A 22,936-nucleotide genomic window follows, 5' to 3' on the forward strand; every position below is an offset into this window, starting at 1 on the left:
AAAGATGAGGAAACTGAGACTCCAAATCACACAGACAATAAGTGAAAGGCCCTGGACTCAAATTTAAACCTCAATCCCTAAATCCATTACTGTTAGGCCAGAGAAGTGGGGACAGAGAACCCTCTCCCCAAAATTAGAAATGGAAACCAAGGTGCCTACTCTTGTCTATGCTTATTCTTCTCCAGTCAGTGAGTGATGTATGGGTTTGCAAATTCTATGGAATAATCTGAGTAAAACATGGCAAAAGTGAAAAATTGCAGGTTTTTTAGAATCTTCACTTGATCTATTAAAGGCATATTTTAAAATGATAGCCCAATCTCTTTTTGGACTCTATGGCCAAATAATAACATAACTAATGTACCCAATAGGTCAGAATGCCCATATCTTATCTGAATCAGAGTGCAGATAGGTTGCTAGGTATGTCCTGAACATTTATTTATGCTCTCCTTCTGTCTCCTGAGCACACACTCTTTCCTCCCCCCCATACAAAAAGAAAACCTAACTGAATGAATAAGATAAAAGAAAATCCCAAACTCTTGGAGATCTGCCAATGAAACCTCTGATTCATCCTTGAATATTTTCATCAAAAACAAAATGGTTCCTACCTACCTGCTCTCTTCTTTGTGGAGCCATTTCTGATGCTTATCAAAACAATTCTTCTTCACCAAAACAATCCCGGAACCTGAATGCAATTTAAAATGTTGGACCCCCAAGACAAGGTTCGGAATGCAAGAGCTGAAAATATGCCCATCTCTGAATTCAAACTGCTGATGGCAGGACTTCTGCAACATCCTATGCTTTGCTTGATTGCTGAGATAGAGAAAAGTCCATTAGCAGCAGAAAAATGCCCTGTGAACCTGATGTCCTGGAGATTGTAAGCTCTTTAGGAGAGGCACCTGCTGTGAGTCAAGGTAATGCAGCCAGGTCCCAAATCAGCATAATGAAAGCAATGACTCTGCTGGTCATTAAATGTCCAGGCCAGCATAAATGGAAATTCTGAGTATTATTTGTAACTGCTGTAAATATATTCTGGGGGACTCTGGTTTTAAGAGGACAGCGATGAGAAAATCAAATAAAAAAGTCACTTGGTAAATAAGGGGAAAGTGACCTGGGGAAGGGAGTTAAGACACTGCAAAGAAGGAAAAAAAAAAAAAAAAAAAAAGACAGAAGGGGGAAGAAGTGGTTATGTGTGTTCTGCAAAAACAATGCTGACTTCCTCCCTATACTAGATTCATTTTGCCAGGCCCACAAGAATGGGTTCTCTCATTTCTCCAGGCCACATAATCCACTCAAGAATAGGTGTTCCACATAATCCACTCAAGAATGGGTGTTCCACATAATCCACTCAAGAATGGGTGTTCCACATAATCCACTCAAGAATGGGTTCTCTGATTTCTCCAGTCCACATAATCTATTCTAGAATGGGTTCTCCACATAATCCACTCAAGAATGGGTGTTCCACATAATCCATTCAAGAATGGGTGTTCCACATAATCCACTCAAGAATGGGTTCTCACATTTCTCCAGTCCACATAATCTATTCTAGAATGGGTTCTCCACATAATCCACTCAAGAATGGGTTCTCTGATTTCTCCAGTCCACATAATACTATGGAATCAAATTAAGACTCAGACTTACAAAAGGGCTGTACTAGGGAACCTCAGAGTATTAAACAAATTTATTAAACTTTGAAATGTTTTAGCAAGTTAAGTGCCAAATCCTCTAGTCTCTATCTTCCAAATGCAAAATTGTCACAATATCAGTTATATGGGATAATTTATATGAGATTTCATTTTACATGCAAATAATTATGTAATGATCTATTTGCCAAATAATTTATTTGGGATAAGAAGATGGTATGCAATATTATGTGTATTTAGCCTTGCATCTAATGATAACAAAAACTAAGACAGAAAAGGAAACAGAATAGATTCCTTTAAGAGCTTGGATGGATATACAACCACTAAAAATCATGCCTCTTTCCCCAAAACGTGTCAATGTCACCAAATAAGCGAACAACTTCATTTTTGGCGGACAAGGGCCTTTTTCATGGTGGAGAGAAAATGGGCTTTGGAGTAAAAAAATATATATCAGGGTTCATATTTGATCTCCACTATTTATCATAGACTTTAAAGTTTTAAGATACCTTAAAGATCTGCCTCATTTTATAGATGAAGAAACTGATGCTGAAAAGGATTAGACCCAAGGTCTACAGGCTGGAACAAGTCGATTGAGGATTGAAACTCAATTCATCCACCTCTTAACTTCCTCCTTCTTTCTATCCTACAAATCTTAACTTGGAGTACTTAATCACTCATGTAACTTCAGGTAAATTGCTGTGACCTAGGACTTTGATCTCTCTGGGGGAGCTGCGATTCTCTCTTCTATTAAACCAGAAAGGGATGACTTTTCAGGTTCGTGCTAGCTCCAACTGTTATCACTTCATATTTATTTCTTCTCTATTAATTCTTCTGTTTTCTTCTTCTCTGTTTGTTGTCTCTTCGCCCGGACTTCTTGGTAGAGTAAGGACTCAATAACAAGCTCCCTGCATTGAGTCGGGGAGCCTTTGAAGTGCATTTGCCCAAAGTCCAGCCATGAAGCTGCCTCCTCTCTCACATATTTCCTTGCCTGACTCATACCTTCATTTCCTGTATGATTCAACGGTTTTGAACATTTTTTCTTCCTCCTCTGAATCCTCAGAATGAAGGGGAGCCTGCCACCAGGCGACCTTGCAGAGCTTTTGACATGGAGCAAGGTCTCTTTCATGTGAATTTATAATAAAAGTTAGAACATGTAAAGAAATGTCAGAATTAAGACAGATATTCATGGAGATTTCTCCACAGTATAATTTCATTAGTTATCCTGCTTCTTTGTGGTACGGAAAAGCTTAGAAATCAAAAGAAAAAAATTTATTTTAAAAAAAGGAGTTTAAAAAAAAAGAGAGAGAGAATCTTTATTTTGGGAGAACAAGAAATGAAGCCCCATGTTGTTGGGTCTGTCCTGAGGCTAAAGGTGATACATATATTCATTCATTCAGTCATAAATAAGGAGTGTTCATCTTTGGTATATTGAATGCTTTTGATAGGATCAAGTCATGAACAGTAAAGTTGGCCAGGTCATACACCACACAAATGTTATTTAGTTCCTAAAAGTCTTAACCTTTGCAGTGGTCCTCACACTTTTTAAATAGGGGGCCATCCCCTGTCCCTCAGACTGTGGGAGGCCGGACTGTAGTAAAAACAAAAGCTCCCGCTCTGGCTCCGCCCCTCAGCCCGTTTGCCATAACCTGGCGGCCCGGATGCAAACAACATGCAAGGTTTTAGAGAGGGAGAAGCGCTTTGTTTGGATGTCACAGGAGAAGAAAACGAGTGACTCCTGAGGGATTGAAGAAAGCAGACGCCGGTCACAAGCGGAGGCGTGACATTGACCAGGTGGCCCACACGTATCCAGTCTGGGCGGGAGGAGATCGCGATCTAGCACCACACAGGCGGTAAGGAAGCGACCACCTCTGGTCTCCGTCACTCACGGGCCGTGTGACCCTGGATGAGTCACTCCATCTTGCGGACTCAATTTTCTCATTTATGAAATGAACTAAAGGAGGAAATGGCGGAACGCGCAGGATCTTTGCCAAGAAGGCCCCAAACGGAGCCACAGCGTCATACGCGACTCAGACTGCTTAACCACCGGGACAAAAAGGGGGCAAATAATGTTTTCTCTTGAGACTCACAGCCTAAGGTAATTCTGGGCGTGTGAAGTAAAGTCCGGGTAATGGAGGTGTAGTCTGGGGGGGGAGGGGAGGGGCGGAGAGAGTCAAAAGAGACCCAAACCCACATAAGTCCCTGGAGGAGTGCTCTGGGACAAGGTAAGAACAACTGGAAATCACCATGGATCTGTGTGAAAGGGCCACATTTATCGTCAGACAAGCTGGGTTTCAATAAGTAAAAGAAGCGGTTTGGGGATAGTGAGTCAATGAGCATTTATTAAGCGCCCAGTGTGTTCCAGGCACAGAGGGATGCGGTGAAAGGTGGAGAGGGGGAGGGGGAAAATCATCCTCGCTCTCAAGAAGCTCACGAGACCACATCCAAAGTGGATCCCTCCGTCATCGTTGGTCCTTGCGTGGAGGATGGACGGTTACTACTTGTGCCCATTGGGAGGGGATCAGCCTCCAATCGGAAAATGCTCCGGATCGTTGAAGTCCTAACTGTGAAGGGGCGGCGCGGTGGCGCGTGGATAGCCCACGCCCTCAGACACTCAGCACTTCCGGGGTGTGTGACCCGGACAAGTCACTTATCCCCAATTGCCTCAGCAAAAAAAAAAAAAAAAAAAAAAAAAAAAAAAAAAATTACTGGGGCAGCTAGGTGGCGCAGAGGGTAGAGCGCCAGCCTTGAATTCAGGAGGACCCCAGTTCAAATCTGGTCTCAGACACTTAACACTTCCTGGCCGCGTGACCCTGGGCAAGTCACTTAACCCCAGCCTCAGGAAAAAAAAAAAAAAAAAAGGGAGAAAAGAAGGAAGTCCTAACTGAACTTGACGACGTGGAAGGCTTCAGGCAGATCCCGTCTGCGTTAGGCGTCCTGAAAGTGTCTTTGAGCGTGGCTCCAAATCGAGGGGGCCAGACCCCTCAGAGCCACAAGGGCCGCCGCCTCAGCGCGGCTGACCGAGGCTACGCCGGGCCCACACGCACAGCGCGGGGCTATTCATTCTTTCCTGACTGACGGCTGCCAAGGCTTCAGGGGGAGCTGGGTCCTCTGCATAGGGAAAGCAACAGCGCCACCTGATGGACGCCCGGGAAAGTGCGGCCCGGCTCCCCGGCTCAGCCGCGCATTTCTAGGACCTGGGAGGCAGCCCTTGCACTTTCACAGTCGCGGAAAGGGAAACCGAGCATCTTCTTTGGGTTTCTTAACGAGGCCCCCGCAGCGGCTCCTCCGGGAGAGCCCGGGGCCTCACTTGTGGCTGATAAGGCCGCGGGCTGTGCTGGGGCACCATAGTCCGGGGCGCCCTCTGAGACCCACCTTCCCTCAAATTCACGTCTCCTACCAAGTGATAAAGTTCGCACTTCCGGGAATGGGGGTGGGGGCGCGCCCTCAGCCCGGGGCTTGGCTAGCCTAGTGTGGCGCTTAATAAATAGTAATACTCTGTACAATGCCGTAATAACTTGTAAACATAAACAGCAGGTGCTTAATAACCGTCCGCTGTGTGACCGAGAAGTCTGCTCCCCCCATCCTCCTCTCTTGTCTTTTTTTAGTCAGCAAACTCCGGGATAATCTGGGAAGGAAGGTACTAAAGGAGGGTATGGGAGGCAGGGAGATGCGCCAGTGTCGGGTCAAGTTCAAATCTGGCCTCGGACGCTTACTATGATCTGGACAAGTCACTTAATCCTGTTTGCCTCAGTTTCCCCATCTGTAAAATGAAATGGAGAAGGAAACGGCAGACCCCGCCAATATCTTTGCCAAGAAAATCCCATTAAATATAATATAAAAATGGCGGACTGACCAACAACAGAGAAGATGAAGGGGTGAAGAGACAAGAAAGAAGCAGTCTGAGGGACAGCGAACCGGCCCCTGTTTAAAAAGCTTGAGGGCCACTGGATCTTGTTCCAGAGAAAGGGACACGTGTGAGATGACAGGAAGGTAGAAATGACAAGGTTCAGGAACCATTCCGAGTCGCGGGATGAGCATGAGGGAGAAGGCAGCAATGATACCGATGCTCCGAGTCCGAGTCAGGAAGGATGGAGATGCTCCGAGTCCGAGTCAGGAAGGATGGAGATGCTCCGAGTCCGAGTCTGGAAGGATGGAGATGCTCCGAGTCCGAGTCTGGAAGGTTGGAGATGCTCCGAGTCCGTGTCAGGAAGGATGGAGATGCTCCGAGTCCGAGTCTGGAAGGATGGAGATGCTCCGAGTCCGAGTCAGGAAGGATGGAGATGCTCCAAGTCCGAGTCAGGAAGGATGGAGATGCTCCGAGTGCGAGTCTGGAAGGATGGAGATGCTCCGAGTCCGAGTCAGGAAGGATGGAGATGCTCCGAGTCCGAGTCTGGAAGGATGGAGATGCTCCGAGTCCGAGTCAGGAAGGATGGAGATGCTCCGAGTCCGAGTCTGGAAGGATGGAGATGCTCCGAGTCCGAGTCTGGAAGGTTGGAGATGCTCCGAGTCCGAGTCAGGAAGGATGGAGATGCTCCGAGTCCGAGTCAGGAAGGATGGAGATGCTCCGAGTCCGAGTCTGGAAGGATGGAGATGCTCCGAGTCCGAGTCAGGAAGGATGGAGATGCTCCGAGTCCGAGTCTGGAAGGATGGAGATGCTCCGAGTCCGAGTCAGGAAGGATGGAGATGCTCCGAGTCCGAGTCAGGAAGGATGGAGATGCTCCGAGTCCGAGTCAGGAAGGATGGAGATGCTCCGAGTCCGAGTCAGGAAGCATGGAGATGCTCTGAGAACGTGTCAGGAAGGATGGAGATGCTCCGAGTCCGAGTCAGGGAAGGAGGGAGATGCTCCGAGTCCGAGTCTGGAAGGATGGAGATGTCCGAGTCAGGAAGGATGGAGATGCTCCGAGTCTGTGTCAGGAAGGATGGAGATGCTCTCAACAGTAAAAGAGCAGAGGGGAAGAGATGGGAAATCCAGTCTGGAAGCAAAAGCACGGCAAATAAAGCTGAAAGCGTTGGGCCATACTATGGAAGATCTGGACTTCCGGTGGAATGGAAATTTACTGGAAAAGATCATATCTGTGCATAAGGGGGAGAAATCTGACAGAGCCGTAAAGGCCCGCTTATAGGAGAGAGAATAGGAAGACAAACTGAGGCTGAGACCTATCAGCAATACTGACTGAATTAGTCCAATAAGAGGCAGCAGTGGGAATAAAGGGATGGAAAGAGATATTTTTAGAGAGATAATCCAAAGGATTTAGTAACCAGATATAAAAATCTGGAGTCTCGGGATAAAACAATAGGTGTGAGACAAGGTAAATGGTAGGACAGTGAAGGAGATTAAAAAATCATAAAAGGAAAGGTTTTGTAAGAAAGAATATGTTGGGTATTGGTCAACCTGTCACCTGGGGAGAGGGTGGGGGAAGGAGGGGAAAAGTTGGAACAAAAGGTTTGGCAATTGTCAATGCTGAAAAATTACCCATGCATATATCTGGTAAATAAAAAGCTAGATAAATAAAAAAGGGGGAAAAAAGAAAGAATATGTTGGTATTTAACATGTATTGGTCTACCTGCCATCTGGGGGAGGGATAGGGGGAGGGGAAAAGTTAGAACAAAAGTTTTTGCAATTGTCAATGCTGAAAATTTACCCATGCTTATATCTGGTAAATAAAAAGCTATAATTAAATAAATAAATAGCTAAATAAACTTACTACAATAAAAAAGAAAGAATATGTTAGATTTGGGACATGGCAAATTTGACGGCCAGTCACACATGCAGAGAAAATTATCCTATGGAAGATTAGGGATGTGTGGGTAGAACCAGTGAAAGAGGTCAAGGATGGTGAATAACAATACCTCAGTCAGTTAGCAACTATTTATTATGCACCTACTATGTGACAGGCACTAGGTTAAGCAATGATAAAAATCTGGGAATCATTTTATTAGAGATGATTTGATTAAAAGTGAATACAATTACCATGAGGATAACGATTGAAGACTAAAGGTTTGGTAATACTTAAAAGGATCAGCAAGAGGATCTGAGGTCTATGAAGAAAAGAGAGGAGTTTAAGGAGTAGGAGACCATCCAAATGAATTCTTAAAATCAAAAAGAGGCTAGCAGAAGGCAGAAGTGTTCAAGAATATCAAATGCAAGCAAGAGGTTAGGGAGGAAATAAGGCAATGTTTTTGGCATAGAAATTACCCTAGAGTAGAAGGAAAAGTCTGATCTCTAAAATGAAGAGTAGCTCTTAAAGTCTGGTTTTAATGTGTGAAGAAGCTGACATAGCTATGTGGTCAACCTAACAAAGGGAAGACATAGGGAGGTATCACAGATGTCTTTAACTCTACAAAGAATTGTCTTTCAAAAAGGGGACTAGATTTATTCTGTGTAGCTATAAAGGGCAAGATTAGAGCTGGTAGGTCTGAATTAGAGTCACTGTCTTTGAAGCAGCTCTTGATTATGATGGGAGCTGTCCAACAATGGAGCTGGCTGCTCTGTGGAGATAGTAAACTGCATATCTCTGAATGTGATTGAGCAGAGATTGGATAACTCTCTTCTCTGAAACTGTAGATGGGATTTCACTGAGTAAAAAGTAAACAATCTCTATATAATCTCTATAATTTCTTCCAACTCTGAAGTAAAATGATTCAATGACCTAGTTCCTCCTCTTCATCTAGCCTTTCTTTTCTATATTTATTTTCTTTTTTAAAGTGAAAGAGACTGAATGAGAATATTTTCTTTAAGTAAAAATGAAATTAAATGGCATATGGAAAGAAAATTAGGGATGTTCTGATCCACTTTTAACTAGAGAATTAGGCAGTCAATATACTCTCAAACAAGCACCATCACCATGCTTTCTTTGGCGCAAGGCAAATTTTCAGAATGGATTAAAACTTTGGCCAGACACAATATGGCATGTAAGTATTTATGAAAGTCCTTCTTGATTGTGATTTAAAAAAACTACCTCCTTTGAGTTTAGGAACAGCAAAATATAAATATAACTTCCATGCTACTAAAACGATAAACAACCAATAATATTAGCTTTGTGATATTTGTTTGTCCAAGAACTACAAGGATGTGTCCACTTTGGAACTAAGACCAAAAGAAAGTGCACACACACATGAAATTATCAAAACAATTGTCATAAGTGAACAATGAAGGAAAAAGGAAAAAAGCAAACTATGGTATTGTTGAAAGCACTTAGGACTTAAGAATTAAAGACCTCAGTCTAAAGGTCTAGAGCTTCCAGTTTGTTAAATGTGCCTTTAAGCAAGTCACTTCACTTCCCTGAAACTCAATATTTTCACCTTTTAAAAGAAGAAGTGGACTCCACAATTTCTCAGGATTTTTCTAGATCTGTGATTCTATGAATTCCTGAAAGAATTACTTTTAACTCATAGACAAATCCTATTGGATTTTTTAAATAGTCAATGTCCAGATTCATTACCCAAATTAGTAGATTTTTGAAAAATTCCATAATTCCATCTGACATTAAATTTCTAACCCACTTTTAGAATATTTTAAAGACCTTCTCGTAGAAAATTAATTGCAAAATTGCCTTTCTCCCACAACCTCCAAGCCAAACTACTTGAGTTCCGATACTTACAGAATTTCTGAAGAAGCAACTTCACCTTTGGGGGAATTTTCTCCTTCCTGCTTTTCTTCTGGCTCTGTAAGTGATTCTTCCTCTACCCAAACTTCGGATTTACTTACAACCACATTGGCTCCAGACATAATAGCACCACAAGATCCTAAAATCAGAGCTGGATGGAACAAAGAGTGAAAGGATTTAGTCAATAATGGTCGCAATAATTTGTCATCATTTTAGAAGAAAAACTAGGAATGTGTGACAAAAAAGGATGCTCATACCTAAGAATTTCCACCTTAGAAGAAAGGAATTATCTTAGCATGTACAGAGTCTCATGAATATTTGTTTGAGATGGGTTTTTTATGTTTTGCTTAAAACAACAACAACAAATTAGGCTTTTAAAACAATATCTCATTTGAAATCTACTTTATCTTTCAGCAAGCCTAAGAAGAAGGTATAATAGCTTTATCCTTCTTTATTCTCAGAATAAGTATGTGATTAACTATTCAATTCTGAGTGTTCCAGTGGGTTTCCTTGTATCAGAAGTATCATGGTCTGTTACCACATACTTATAACACCTGTCTTTATTCTGAGAATAAACATGTGATTAGCTATTATTACAATGGATTTCCTTGGATTGGATATGTAAGCTTTCCTATATGATTGCCTGTTTCCCCATACTTATGACAGAAGGATCATAATCTTCCCAAGCCAGTCACATGAGCATAAGGCATAAATTAAAAAGTCCTTATAAATTGGAAGCCTATAAAACATTCTGAAAAGGATATGGAGTAAAACTAGGATGTTAGTGGGTATGCTACTTCCACTAACTATCTGAGAAGAAAATAAAGTTACAAACCTAAAGGTCTAAAAAGCATCTGGATGCCAACTTTTTCTGAGTTATGAATATCTTTTGTGCATTGAAAGGTTTGATTCCTCTGCTTATTCTGTGTCTTGTACATGATTCAGAAGGTCTGGATTCTGGAAATATCTGAAGATAAATGACCGAGGAAGAGATGCTTTTTTCTGTTCGGTGATAGTCACTTTAGGATTGATCTGCTATTCTTCACAGGATACATATATCTATTAAACAAACAATCAGTTGGTCTTCATTAAAAAGTACCACAGAATACTGGAAATACATGAGATTATAGCAACAAAGAGTTTTAAAGTTGGAAAACATTTTAGAAGTTATCTAATCAAATCTTCCCCTTTCATATATGAGAAAACTAAAGAGCTGATAGGTTAAATCAGAGGTCCTCAGAATGTGATCCATGTACTCCTGGGGGATGAATGGGAGAGTGGAAAGGGTTACCAAACCAGGATCAGGAAAATAGAATTTCCTAGACCAATCTGTAAATTCTGCTCCTCATCTTCTACTTCTGGAAGATTTTTCTTGTTCATTGTGTCCAACTCTTCATGACCCTATTTGAGATTTTCTTGATATTGGATGTGGACATTGGATTCTTTCTCCAGTTCATTTTACAGATGAGGAAAGCAAGCAAAGAAGGCTAAGTGACTTGCCCATGTCACATAACTGGTAAGTGTCTGAGGCTGGGTTTGAACTCATGAATTCAGAGTTTTTCTGACTTCTATGAATTATATGCACTGTGGCGCCACCTAGCGGCTCCTATGAGGGAACCAGTCTAAATTAAATGATGTTCAGCATCACTCCATAGATAAATTAATGACTCAGGCACTTACTATCCATGTGATCTTATTTAATAAATGAAATCTATCCTTAATTAGTTACTAAAAGTGGCTGAATTAGCCATTAACTTTCTGCAACAGGTCATATCCACACATCAAGGGTAAGTGTGAATAAGTGTAATAATGGCTTCATGGAGGAGGTTTGGAGGTTAATGTGATGATCAGAAAAGTCCTTGAGGTCAATTAACTCCCCAGGTCACTAGGGCTCAGTCTCCCCACATTGTATGGCAGGAATCTTAAAGTTGGATTATTTTTTCAGACATGATCAATCTCTGTGGAAAATACACTCAAGCTGCTACAAGTCATCTCATAAGGGCTTTGTAGCATGGTGTTTTTTCAATAGGAAATCTTTCTTTCCAGGAGAAAAGCTTATTTGATAAGAGGTCATAAGATTAAGACTAAAGGAGGCCTTAGAGGTAGTTTAGTCCAAATTTCTTATTTGATAGATGTGTTAAGGGTCACCTAGGGATAGTAATAAGTGACTTGTATATTTCTTCTTCCTTCTTCCTCTTCATCCTCCTTCTCTTACCCCTTTTCTCTTTCTCCTCCTTTTTCCCCTTCCTTCTCCTCCTTTTCTTCCTCCTCCTCCTCCTCCTCCTCTTCTTTTCTTCTCTATCATTATCATGCCCTTCTCCTTCTCCTCTTTCTCCTTCTCTTTCCCTTTCTACTTTCTTGTTTCTTCTTCTCTTTCTCCTTCTACGCCTCCTCCCCTTTCTAGGCTAAAACATTTTGTCCTTTCAACTAATCTTCATATGAAATGAACTGCAGGTCTTTTGACTTTGATTTAGCAACTTTTCCACTCATCAATGTCCTTTCTAAAACATGGAACACTGTACTGTACACAGTATTTATGTCATAGTATGACCAGGACAAAAGAGTGACACAGCCACTTTTCTAAGCCTTGACATCTCTTAATTCAGTAAAAACATTGCATTAAAAATTTTTAAATTCCATTAGTTTATGATGGCCATATCACATTGTTGATCTACCAATTCCCAATATAGAGAAAAGAGACCTCTTTTCAAATTGATATGCAATTATTAATTATTCCACTATGGACCTGACCCTTCAGCCAACTGTTTGGCATGCACCTGTGCATTCAGAAAAAGGATAGGGCATTAGTAGCTGGAGAGTTGGAGTATTAGGAGATCTTCAAGACTCTAAAGAGCTGATATGTTAGGGTATTTAGAGTATTTCTTCTCATTCCTCATGGGCAGAGTTAGGAGTAACATGGAGAAGTGGAAAAGAGGCAGTCCATCCAAGTTAAATGATTTTATTGGTTCCCATAACTTTTGCATTAGAAACTTTTACTAAAATCTAAGGAAACTATATCTTAGTGGATAGATCACTGAACCAAGAGACAGAAAAATCTCAGTTCAGTTCTAGGTTCAGATGCTTACAAGTAGTGTGATCTTGGATAAGTCACTTAACCTTCTTAAGTCTCAGTTTTCTCATCTGTGAAGGAAATGGGAAACCACTCCAGTACCTTTGCCAAGAAAACCCCAAATTGGGTTGTGAATAATCAAACATGACTTAAATCACTGAAGAACAACAACAAAAGGAAATGCTGTTATAGTATTTCCCTGATCTACCAGTCTTGTAACAAAAGAGGAAGAAAGTTTAGTCTTGTATAACTTGAGTTCACCAAGGACAACAAAGTTCATCACCATGACTACCATCATCACCATCATCATCATTCTCATCACCATCAATCTCTCTTGTGAAAAAAGTCCCATTGAAAAAAAAAATAAATAAAAAAGGTCCCATTGAGACATCTTTGCTCTGTCCATTTTAGTACAAACTTTATTTTCCTTTATTTTCCAGAAAAATAAAAGCTAAGCAGATTTGTAGTCTTTTCACTATCTTATCATCCCATCCACCCTAAATACCAGTTTTATCCCTTCTTTCCACCTTCTCTTTTCCCAAATAAAGTTACAATTTAGTCTAACAGTTCCATCTCAATTGGTTCCTCATCATTATATAGAATGTTTATATTAAAAGAAGAATATGCTTATTGGCAATGCCTGGCACATAGTAGGCATTTAATAAATGCTTATTAGATTGGACTAAAAGAACAAAAAAACTGTCTTCTAATTGATAAGAAAGTTTTTATATTAAGTCTATTCTAAAATTCATCTCTTTAAACTCACCTTCTCAATCTCTTCCATATTAGAAAAAAATTCATATAAAATTTTATTAAGATCTATGTGTTTTAATATCATCATGAAATACAAAAGTATAAATCAATTCTTATATACTTATAGCATTAAAGCAGCACTACACCCAATAACCCTGAATAAAAAAGATAAAGAACAATAGTGCTAGTATTATTTAACAAAGCTGAATTTTCTGGCATTATAATCATAAGATTTAGAGTTGGAGGGATCTTAGCTTTCATCTAGTCCAATCCCCTCAATTTACAGGTGAGGAAAAACAGAAATCTAAAGAGGTCAAATGACTTGGTCATATAGATAGTAATTTTAGAATCAGTGGTCACATTTGGGTCCAACTGACTACAAATACAGTCTTTTGTTCTCTAGGCTAAACTGCCTCAAAATACTTTAAAAAAAAAAGCAACAGACTAGTTTAACCCAAATGTATTTGTTATAGAACCAGTTTCAACAGAGGGGGGATTAAGTTAATAGGAATATTTAGGTTCAACTGAGACAAAGAGATTCATTGAAAAGTAGTACATTTCCTTCACTGAGTTACAGACACTAAATTTTGGGAATTAGAGAAAAATCATTTGTTTTTACTATAAGATGATGGGAAGGAAAAACACAAAAGATGAAATGTTTTAAAATAACTAAAACTGGTCAAAATTGTTCTTGGGAACCAGAATTAGATTTAGTATCACAGCCCAAAATGCCAGGAACCTCTCCATCCTCCAATTATCTTATATATCCTTATATGCATTGGATCTCTCCAGTACAATGAAAATTCCATGAGGTCAGAGTTTGTTTTCCTTTTCATTTTTCTTGTCCAGTGCCAGGGACATTGCCTTGTATAGAGAAGACACAATAGATACTTGTTGAACTGAACTGAACTGAGTTGAATTGGAAATAGGTGGAAGTAGGTTCTGTACTTTTTTCCTCTTCAGGGATTCAGTAGCCCAATATTTTATATATGTATGCATTTATATATGTATATATATATACATATATATGCATACATATATATAAACACCATATATATGTATATGTATATTATATATAAAACACTATATATGTATATATGTGTGTGTACATATATATATGTATATATATATGTATATATATATATATATATATATATATATATATATATATTTATATATTCCTATCAGAAGTCTCTAGAAAAACTCATGATGTTAGAAGTAAAAAGAAACTTGGCAAGGAGAAATTAGAACTGGGGGAGGAAACCTAAAAACTAACACAGAACATCAGAACTGAGAGAAGTCTTAAAACCATAGGAAACAGAGTACAAAAGCTGCTCAGAATATTGAACGATCCCTTAGGGGAATCGAAAGGGACCTTAGCTGCCATCTCCTCTAAATCCTTCATTTTAGAGTTGTGGAAATCAAAGCCTACAGAGGAAGTAGCTTACCTGAGATCACACAGGTAATTAGTGACAAAGCTGGGAATAGAATTTAGGTAGACTAATTTCTTGTTCAGTTTCATTTCATTCAAATAAACTCAATTAAGTTTTTACTATAGGTAAAAGGCACTGAACTATGTAATAAATGATAGGACTTGTTTTCAAGGATCTTCTAACCTATGTTGGACATTTAATATGGACTCAAATAAGTATAAAATTGGGATTTAGTCTTCATTAATCCTCCCTCCTCCACTTGAAGGACTGAAGGAAAAAAGATAAATAGCATTCTCCCATGAAGGGATAAGGATATGGACCATAATTGAAGACTAAGGGGGAGAGTGAAGGGTTGTATTTTGTGATACATAGAGAGCAACAGTGGCAACCGAAGAGAGTATTAATATTCTAAAAGAGGTCCCAAATATAAGAGAAATCTAGAGATTGCTGGGAAGTTGTAGAACTAAGTGATTATACTTCAGGGATAGACAACACTGCAAGTTAGAGGGAAAAAAATGTTACCTACCTTTCCTCTCTCCATCACTGAGTCTAAAGAATTTGACAAGGGGGTAGAAGCAGAAGATCTTCATATAGAAGGGGACTCATACAGAAGTGATTCTGGGACTTTACCTCTGTAAAATTGAAAATTTATACTCTATTTTGTATTATGTATTAAGTATTAGTTGAGAATTTTTTTCTAGTACTTATGGATTAAAACGAGATTTAATTATATATATATATATATGTATATATATATCAGCATTAGAATTTATACTAGATTAACTTTCCCATTTCCTTGGGCTACAACCTAGACTCTTTCTTTGGAAAGGAGGAGGAAGAACGAGTTGACATAATCATAAGATAGTCATAAAATGTTCTGCCTGATATTATGACTAATACTGGACCACTCTGGTGTAAGGGTTGCCAACAAAGGGCTTTCCAGAATATATTGATCGATGTTGTGCTTTCCCCATTGCCACGGATCTTAAAGATCTCCTTTTGTGAGTAAGCCCACTCTCTAATATAGACTAATCACAATCTTGGTTTAGTTTGCCCCACTGAATCTTAGGTAAGCAACTGAATAAAAAAATCTCAGATCATCAGATGTGTCTCTGATCTCTTTTATTGGCAAATGCTATCCTTGTTAACAAATTTATCATGCTTGGAACTTTGTCTCAATTTTTTCTTATTGAAGTTTTCAATCAAAACATCCCTTATGGTTGTTCAATTAATGGCATATTTTGGTTTCATTCTTTTAAAATTAATTTCTCCCAAATAAAGAGAATATTAGGGTCAATCATCAGTCAGTCAATCAAATAGAATTTATTCAATGCCTATTATGTGCCGGGTACTGTACTAAATGCTAGGGATACAAAGAAAGGGAGGAACAACCCTTACTCTCAAGGAGCTCACCTGTAAAGAATTATGTCCTATATAAGATATATAAAGTATGTGTCAGGATACCTAGGTGGTGCAGTGAATAGAGCCCCAGCCCTGAAGTCAGGAGGACCTGAGTTCGAATTTGATCTTAGACACTTAGGCACCTCCTGGCAAGTCACTTAGCCCCAGTTACCTCACCAAACAAAAATAGATGTTGATCTAAATTTGAATCTAGGTGTAGTTTGGGGCACCTATATTTGAGGAGCACTCAGGCTATAAGAAATCCCTTCCATCTGTGAAGTACTGTGGTTCCACAAGCCTAATAGGTTGGGATGACATAGAAGTAAAGATCCAGGTGAATGTACTCAGAAAATCTGAGACTCGCTTTCAGCCACAAGAGGCTCTGAAGATAGTGCTACCTGAGGGGGATGAGATGGGTATGGATAAGGAGAAGGATGTGGACAAATAAGTAAGGAGAGAATATATTCCAGGGATGGGAAAGCACAATATGATGGTCTATAAGTGTGCACACAGAAGAGAGTATATGCAAAATTGAGTTATGGCTAAGAACCGTACAGAAGTGTAGGAGAGTGCCAGGAAGGAGGTCTGGAGTCAACAACCGATTGGATTCAGATTATAGAAGGTTTTAACCACCAGGGAAAGAAAACTATACTTTACCTTTAAGAATAGGGAGGGAAAGGAGATATATTTTTGTAGAAGAAATAAGACCTGGGTATTAGGATTATACTTTCGATAACTCATGTGGTAGATGCATTGGACAGGGGAGAGACTGTAACCTAGAAGACCAGCTAGTAGCTTTTTGTAAATGTCAAAACAAGGAGTGGTGAGGTCCTGGACTGGCATTTCTTCTCCATGGGGAGTTAGTGGGAATTTGAATCGTTTTTCCCTTTCCCAGAAGCACTTGTATTTAAAGTTTCATCTCCAACTGTCTAATTAAGGGCTCTATATGTATATTGAAAGAATTTTGTGGATCATTTAAATCAGACAAGAAAAGGAGAAGTTCTTCTAGAATCTCAAGAAACCCACATCATTAACTTGAGAGTGTTGGCCACTCCGATAGAAATTGTGCTAATGGTTATGTATTTGCCACTGAATGGATGACATAAAAGTATGTTAAAAATTAGTTGAGATGGTTCTTTCTTTTAAAAGAGGTTGGAAGAGCCCTACTAGTTGGCGATTTTGCACATTGTGGCAGAAACAAAGTGGTGGAATTATATTACAATCCTGGTTTAACATACAAATCAATAGGGTCATGATGCCATAATTTTAAGGGTATTCAGATTGCTGAATGTTTTCTTTTCTAAATTCTTTTCTTTACCAGATCATCTCCCTCCAGGTCTTTCAAGTAGAAGATTCCCATCCCTTTTTCATTGGACAGCCTCAGAGCTACAGTACACCTGTTAAAAGACATGGAGAAAAATAAAGTTGTTTAGTGGTTCAGAATAATCACTGCATTGGAAATCAGAGGATGCAAATCCAGCACTCTATGACCTTTCTGGGGGAAATGATTTCTTGCTTTGTTTAGAAAAATTATTATATTATCCATGGATATTGTGTGATTTTGTTTTTCCTTGTTTCCTACTCCTCCCATGATTATATATATCCTAATCCTGCCATATTCTGATCCTTTCCCAAAAACCTTGCGATTTGAAATTACAATTTCAAATAATTACACAGTGTTAAAAATAGAAGAGATCTTAAAGATCCTGCAACTCTCTCCTTTCTGTGTGTTCATGTGTGTCTGTGTGTGTCTCTTGGTGTGTCCCTGCGTGTTTGGAGAGTGGCAAAACTGATTTCATTTCTGTAGGAAAATTCTAGCAGAGATCACCAATCTATACTGACAACTTTGTGAAAGAAGTGTGTGTGTGTGTGTGTGTGTGTGTGTGTGTGTGTGTGTATGTTTGCAGAGTGGCAAACTTTTCTGTAGGGAAATACTAGCAGAGATCATTGATCCATGCTGGTGACTGTGCGTGCATGTATAAATCTTAGATTATGACTAAGACACTGCAAAGTTAAGTGACTTGCCCACTGCCATACAACTGGTCTCGGAACTAGGATTTGAACCCTGAACTTCCAAATTCTAAGACTAGTCCTCTAATTTCTACTGAATACAATGCCTTTCCTAATTATTATTATAATAATTATAATTACAAAATTAAATAAGGATGATAAAATAGCTCACCTTTATCTAGCACTTTAAGGTGAAGTGATTTGCACACGCGTGCACACACACACACACACACACACACACACTCACTCACACAGAGTCCTTGTTTTAGATCAGAAAGACATTTAATGTAATAAATGTTGATACATTTTCCTCTCCAGAAAGCACCAGAATTCTACTGGGCTTATTTCTATTTTGCAATTCTCATTGGTGAGACCTTCCACATTACGCTTCCTTTCAGAGTCAACATTTCTGAAGTAAATGAACTAAAATTTGACTGATCGATCTGTTTAGAATGTCAAGTCCAATAATCACATATGCAAGTAGTGGGAAAATTCTTAAAGTGATTTGTAGAATAATGGAAGACAAAGAGACCGAGCTCATGAGTCTACAAAGTTGAGTTGGAGAGTTTCACAGAGGATCTGGTTACTGTCCCCAAGAATCTAGAAAACCATCATATGGAAAAGGGATTGGATTTATTCTATTTGGGTCCAGAGGGTAGAATGTAGGAACACAAGGCAAATGAAGGCTAGAGGTAAGGAAAAATTCCTAACAATTAGAACTGTGGGAAGGTGGAACGAGCCAATTCTGGAGCTAATGGATCTCCTCATTGGAAGTCCTCACGCATACTGCTGACCACTTTTTGGGGGACATGGTAGTGAGCACTCTTTTCAGGGCATGGAGATAAAAATGATTTCTGCTGTTTCTTATCAACTCTTGAGTCTGTGCTAGATTTGTGATTTTCATGGACTTTACTTCAAAGGATTAAAATCAAAAAGGTGCTGACATGATTTGAATTCTTTCAGCAGCCACAAATAACTGAGTTTAGCATCTTACTCCTAGGAGTAAGTAATTAATTAATTAGTATTGGAAAGTGCCTGATAGTAGATATCTCCCAGGAGACAGTAGATAGTATCCCAATGGACACACCCAGAATGATCTCCTCCCTGTACTGATCTAACTCCTGGTCCCCTTACAAGAGGTAGCTTTCCCAGCTTCTCATTTCTCAGTTTCTCCTGAGTATTAAAAGTCTCTGGCCCTAATTTGCTCCCCCCACCCCATTTTTGCCCTACATTTCGCAGTATAGTCTTGCCTCAGCCACAAGATTTATAGAGATAATTATTCTTAAATATAATTGTTGATAATTACAAAGATAAGACTCTTCATGACCCTTTTGGAGATTTTTTTTTTTGGCAAAATATTCAAGTGGTTTGCCATTTCCTTCTCCAATTCATTTTACAAATGAAGAAAATGTGGTAAACAGCATTAAGTGACTGGTGCAAGATTACACAGCTAGGAAGAAGCTGCATTTGAACTCAGGAAAGTGAATCTTCCTGACTCCAGCCATGTCCACTACACCACCCAGCTGCCCCCATAATAATAATAGATAGAACTTGTACAATGCTTTAAAGTTGAAAAGCAGTTTACATTTTATCTCATTTTATCCTCAAGACAATCCTGAGAAGGAGATGCTATTATTATCCCCATTTCATAGATGAAGGAACTAAGGCAGATAGAGATTGAGCAGCTTGTTCAGGATCCCATAGTCTGAGTCTGGATTCGAACTCAGATCCTCCTGACTCCATGCTCTAACCTCTATAATTAAATGCTAATTGCTATTAAAGTATGTTTTATCTGAAATTACTGAACAATAGCAAATTAAATAAAACATAGGTGATAAATTCTATTAACCTGAATATTCCCTTCTCTAAAAGAGCCCCTTCCCTGGCCAAGATACAGTTCAGTGATTTAGGCTGGAGCAATTGCCAGAAGTAGCAAACTCTAAAATGAAATGCCAATGACCTGCCTAAATATATACATGTTAAGTCTTTTCTAAAACTTGGAAATAAAACCAAAAATAAAATTTTAGTGAGGAGTATAAAAACAGAGGCTGTTTAATAACTTTCTATGTTAAAAAAAGATATGGATTATTTTAAGGGCACTCCGCTTACATTTTTTTATCTAGCAGAATGAACTAATTATGAAATGTATGCGTCAAAGATTTCAATTTCAGGCTTGACTTTACTTTGAAGATTAATTTTTTTTTATTTTATCATCTTTACAGGCAGCTCAGTGGCCAGCCTGACTGAATGTTACTCATTGTTCACTGGTGTATGAAGTGTATTTAATCAATGTGAAGAAAGTGATATTAAACTATTATCAGCTGCCTCAAATGTTCTAAAAATCTCCCTACAAAGGTCAAGAGGTAACATCTCTACTAATAATATGAGAAACAGTGTATTTAACTTTTCCTTTACATCAAAGATTTTCAGTGATCTAGGAAGTCTTTTGTCAAAGTAATGAAAATATTGAAGGCGATTTCTTCCGATTTTATTTTTGATATGAGTGTGTGTATGTGTGTGTGTGTGTTTCCACCTTTTCTTGAAGGTTCTGTTTTAAACATATAAGAAAAACTATATATTGAAAGCATTTGCCAAATTATGTTCCATGGACCCTGGTTGGAGTCATGAGATGCAAGTAAGGGTTCTATAGAGGAAAGTTTCTTAAACTCTTGGATGTAGCCCCATATGGTAGCCCCATATGGGCCATATAACTGAATGTGAGGATTGTGAAATCATAATTTATTATTGGTAAATGTTTCATTTATATACCTATTTTATATACCTATATACCTGGGGTTACATAAAAATTTTTCAGGTGAAAAGGAGTCCTGAGTGGCAAAAGTTTAAGTTCTGCTATGGAGAATTGTTAATCATAGTAATATTCCACCTCCCTCAAATAATTAATGTGAAATTATAAACTTACTTCAATATTTCCCCCCCACACATAGTTGATGTGGAATTATGTACTTATTTCAATATAACTTCCCTTCAAATAGTTAATATGAAATTATATACTTATTTCAACATTTCAAAAGATGTAAGACTACATCAGTGTGAGTTCCACCAAAACTGATCGTGGATTAATGCATTGCTGTGGCCAAAAAATAATAATCATAATTAATTAACATGCTATCACCTGGAAGCCATCTTTCTGGTAAAGAGCCTCTCTGAACTTAGGCTCATTCTCAAACAATAGATATACTATAGATATACATCATCTGTTGTTGCAGCCATTTTCAAAACATTTCAAAGATGCAACAATGCTTGCATTCTGCTGCAATACCTTCAAGGATTAGATTACCCTACAAGTTACAATAAAGTGATTCTGAGGTTCTGTCTCACATTCAGACTAGAAAACATGAACAAAAAGAAAAAATCTTAAATGTTACAGAAGGGTAATACACTGCTACATTGTTGGTGGAGCTATGAATTAATCCAAACATCCTAGAAAGTAGTTTGCAGGTAGGCCCCCAAATTTACTAAACCATGCATACCTTTGGCCAAGTGAGGGATTCTTTTAGTAGGTGTATGCCCAGAAAAAGATCAAAGAAAGAGGAAAAGGATCCATTCATACAAGAAAGCCAGTGATAAAAAACCAAAATTCGAAATTAAGGGAGTGTCCATCGATTGAGGGATATTGCAACAAATAATGCTATCTGAATGTGATAAGATATTATTATGCACTAAAAATGAACAAGGAGATGGGAGACTTATATCAGCCAATGCAGAATTTAATAATCAGAAGCAGGAGAACAATAAATAGCTAAACATTGTAAAAATGAACAATTTTGAAAGTCTCAAGAATTGCTATCAATCATTATATAAGTTCGATGATAAAGAAACTATCCAAGCTATCCACTTCATGACTTATTAATACATAGGATGAACTAATATTTTGGATGTAACTGATATAAAAATGGGCTTTGTTATGCTCTTTCTGTTTTCTTTATCTTTTTTTTAGTAAGTAGGTGACAGAAGGGAGAAAAATGCTTCATAATTGAAAAAAGGTTGTTTTAAATGTAGGGTTATCTCTGGGGATTCAGCTACGTGTACAAAAAATACCTATATGTCCATTTTTTACCTGGAGGATGTGAACTTAATTTTAAAAAACATTTTGATAATTATAATTTCAGATAATTGGTCTGCTTTGTAACCAGTGAGGCAGCTAGATGGTGCAGCAGATGGAGTCAGTAAGGAGCTGAATTCAAATCCCACCTCAGATATCTACTAGCTGTGTGCATGCCATAGGTAAATCATTTAGCTACTTTTAGCCCCAGTTTCTTTATGTGGAAAATGGACCTGGTAATAGACTTTACCTCACTGAATTATTCTGAGAATCAAATGAAAGAATATATGTAAAATGCTTTGCAAATCTTAAAATGTTGTGTAAATGCTAGCTATTCTCATCAACTTAGATATTGTATTTTATGCTTTGATGAACCCTTATTCTGAGAAGTCCCAGAGGCTTCACTAAAGTGGTCCATGTTGCAAAAATGGTCAAGAATCTCTGCTATATCTGATCATATTTTATATCCACATATTTTAAATTCCTCTTGTTCAGTTTTTTTTTTTCAGTCACGTCTGGCTCTTTGTGATGTCATTTGGGGTTTTCTTGGCAGATACACTGGAATCATTTGCCATTTCCTTCTCCAGCTCATTTCACAATGGGGAAACTGAGGCACTCAGGGTATTAAATGGCTTTCCCAGAAAAACACAGCTAATAAGTATCTGAAGCCAGCTTTGAACCTGGTAAGATGACTCTTTTGCCTTCACTCAGTGCTCTCTGCACTCTGGTATCACTTAGCTGCACCAAAGTGGTTCCATCTCTCTGATTATCCTGGGCACATGCCCTTGTAAAAGGATTTATGTATTCTGTCACCATTCAGTAGCCAGTGAGAAACAGCACAAATGGAACGTTGGTCCTGGAGTCAGGAAACCTGAACTTGAAGATTTGAACCTGACCTCTAATACTTATCCTCTCTCTGACTAAAGGCAAGTTTCATAGCCTCATCAAATTTCAGT

At 38.7% G+C, this 22,936-nt stretch overlaps 1 protein-coding gene across 1 annotated transcript in view; it reads right to left on the bottom strand.

Moving 5' to 3' along the window:
• DCDC1 (doublecortin domain containing 1) overlaps positions 1-22,936 on the bottom strand; it is a 105,819-nt gene that overhangs the window by 60,851 nt on the left and 22,032 nt on the right. The window contains exons 3-6 of the mRNA XM_074276633.1: positions 17,223-17,301; positions 10,083-10,306; positions 9,242-9,398; positions 610-810 (exon numbers count right to left, since the gene is read on the bottom strand). Coding sequence (XP_074132734.1) covers positions 610-810; positions 9,242-9,398; positions 10,083-10,185 — 461 coding nt within the window. The 5' untranslated portion in view covers positions 10,186-10,306; positions 17,223-17,301. The remainder of the gene's footprint in view (positions 1-609; positions 811-9,241; positions 9,399-10,082; positions 10,307-17,222; positions 17,302-22,936) is intronic.

This window comes from Sminthopsis crassicaudata, chromosome 6 (genome assembly GCF_048593235.1).
Source record: "Sminthopsis crassicaudata isolate SCR6 chromosome 6, ASM4859323v1, whole genome shotgun sequence".
In the NCBI taxonomy this organism is placed as follows: Eukaryota; Metazoa; Chordata; class Mammalia; order Dasyuromorphia; family Dasyuridae; genus Sminthopsis; species Sminthopsis crassicaudata.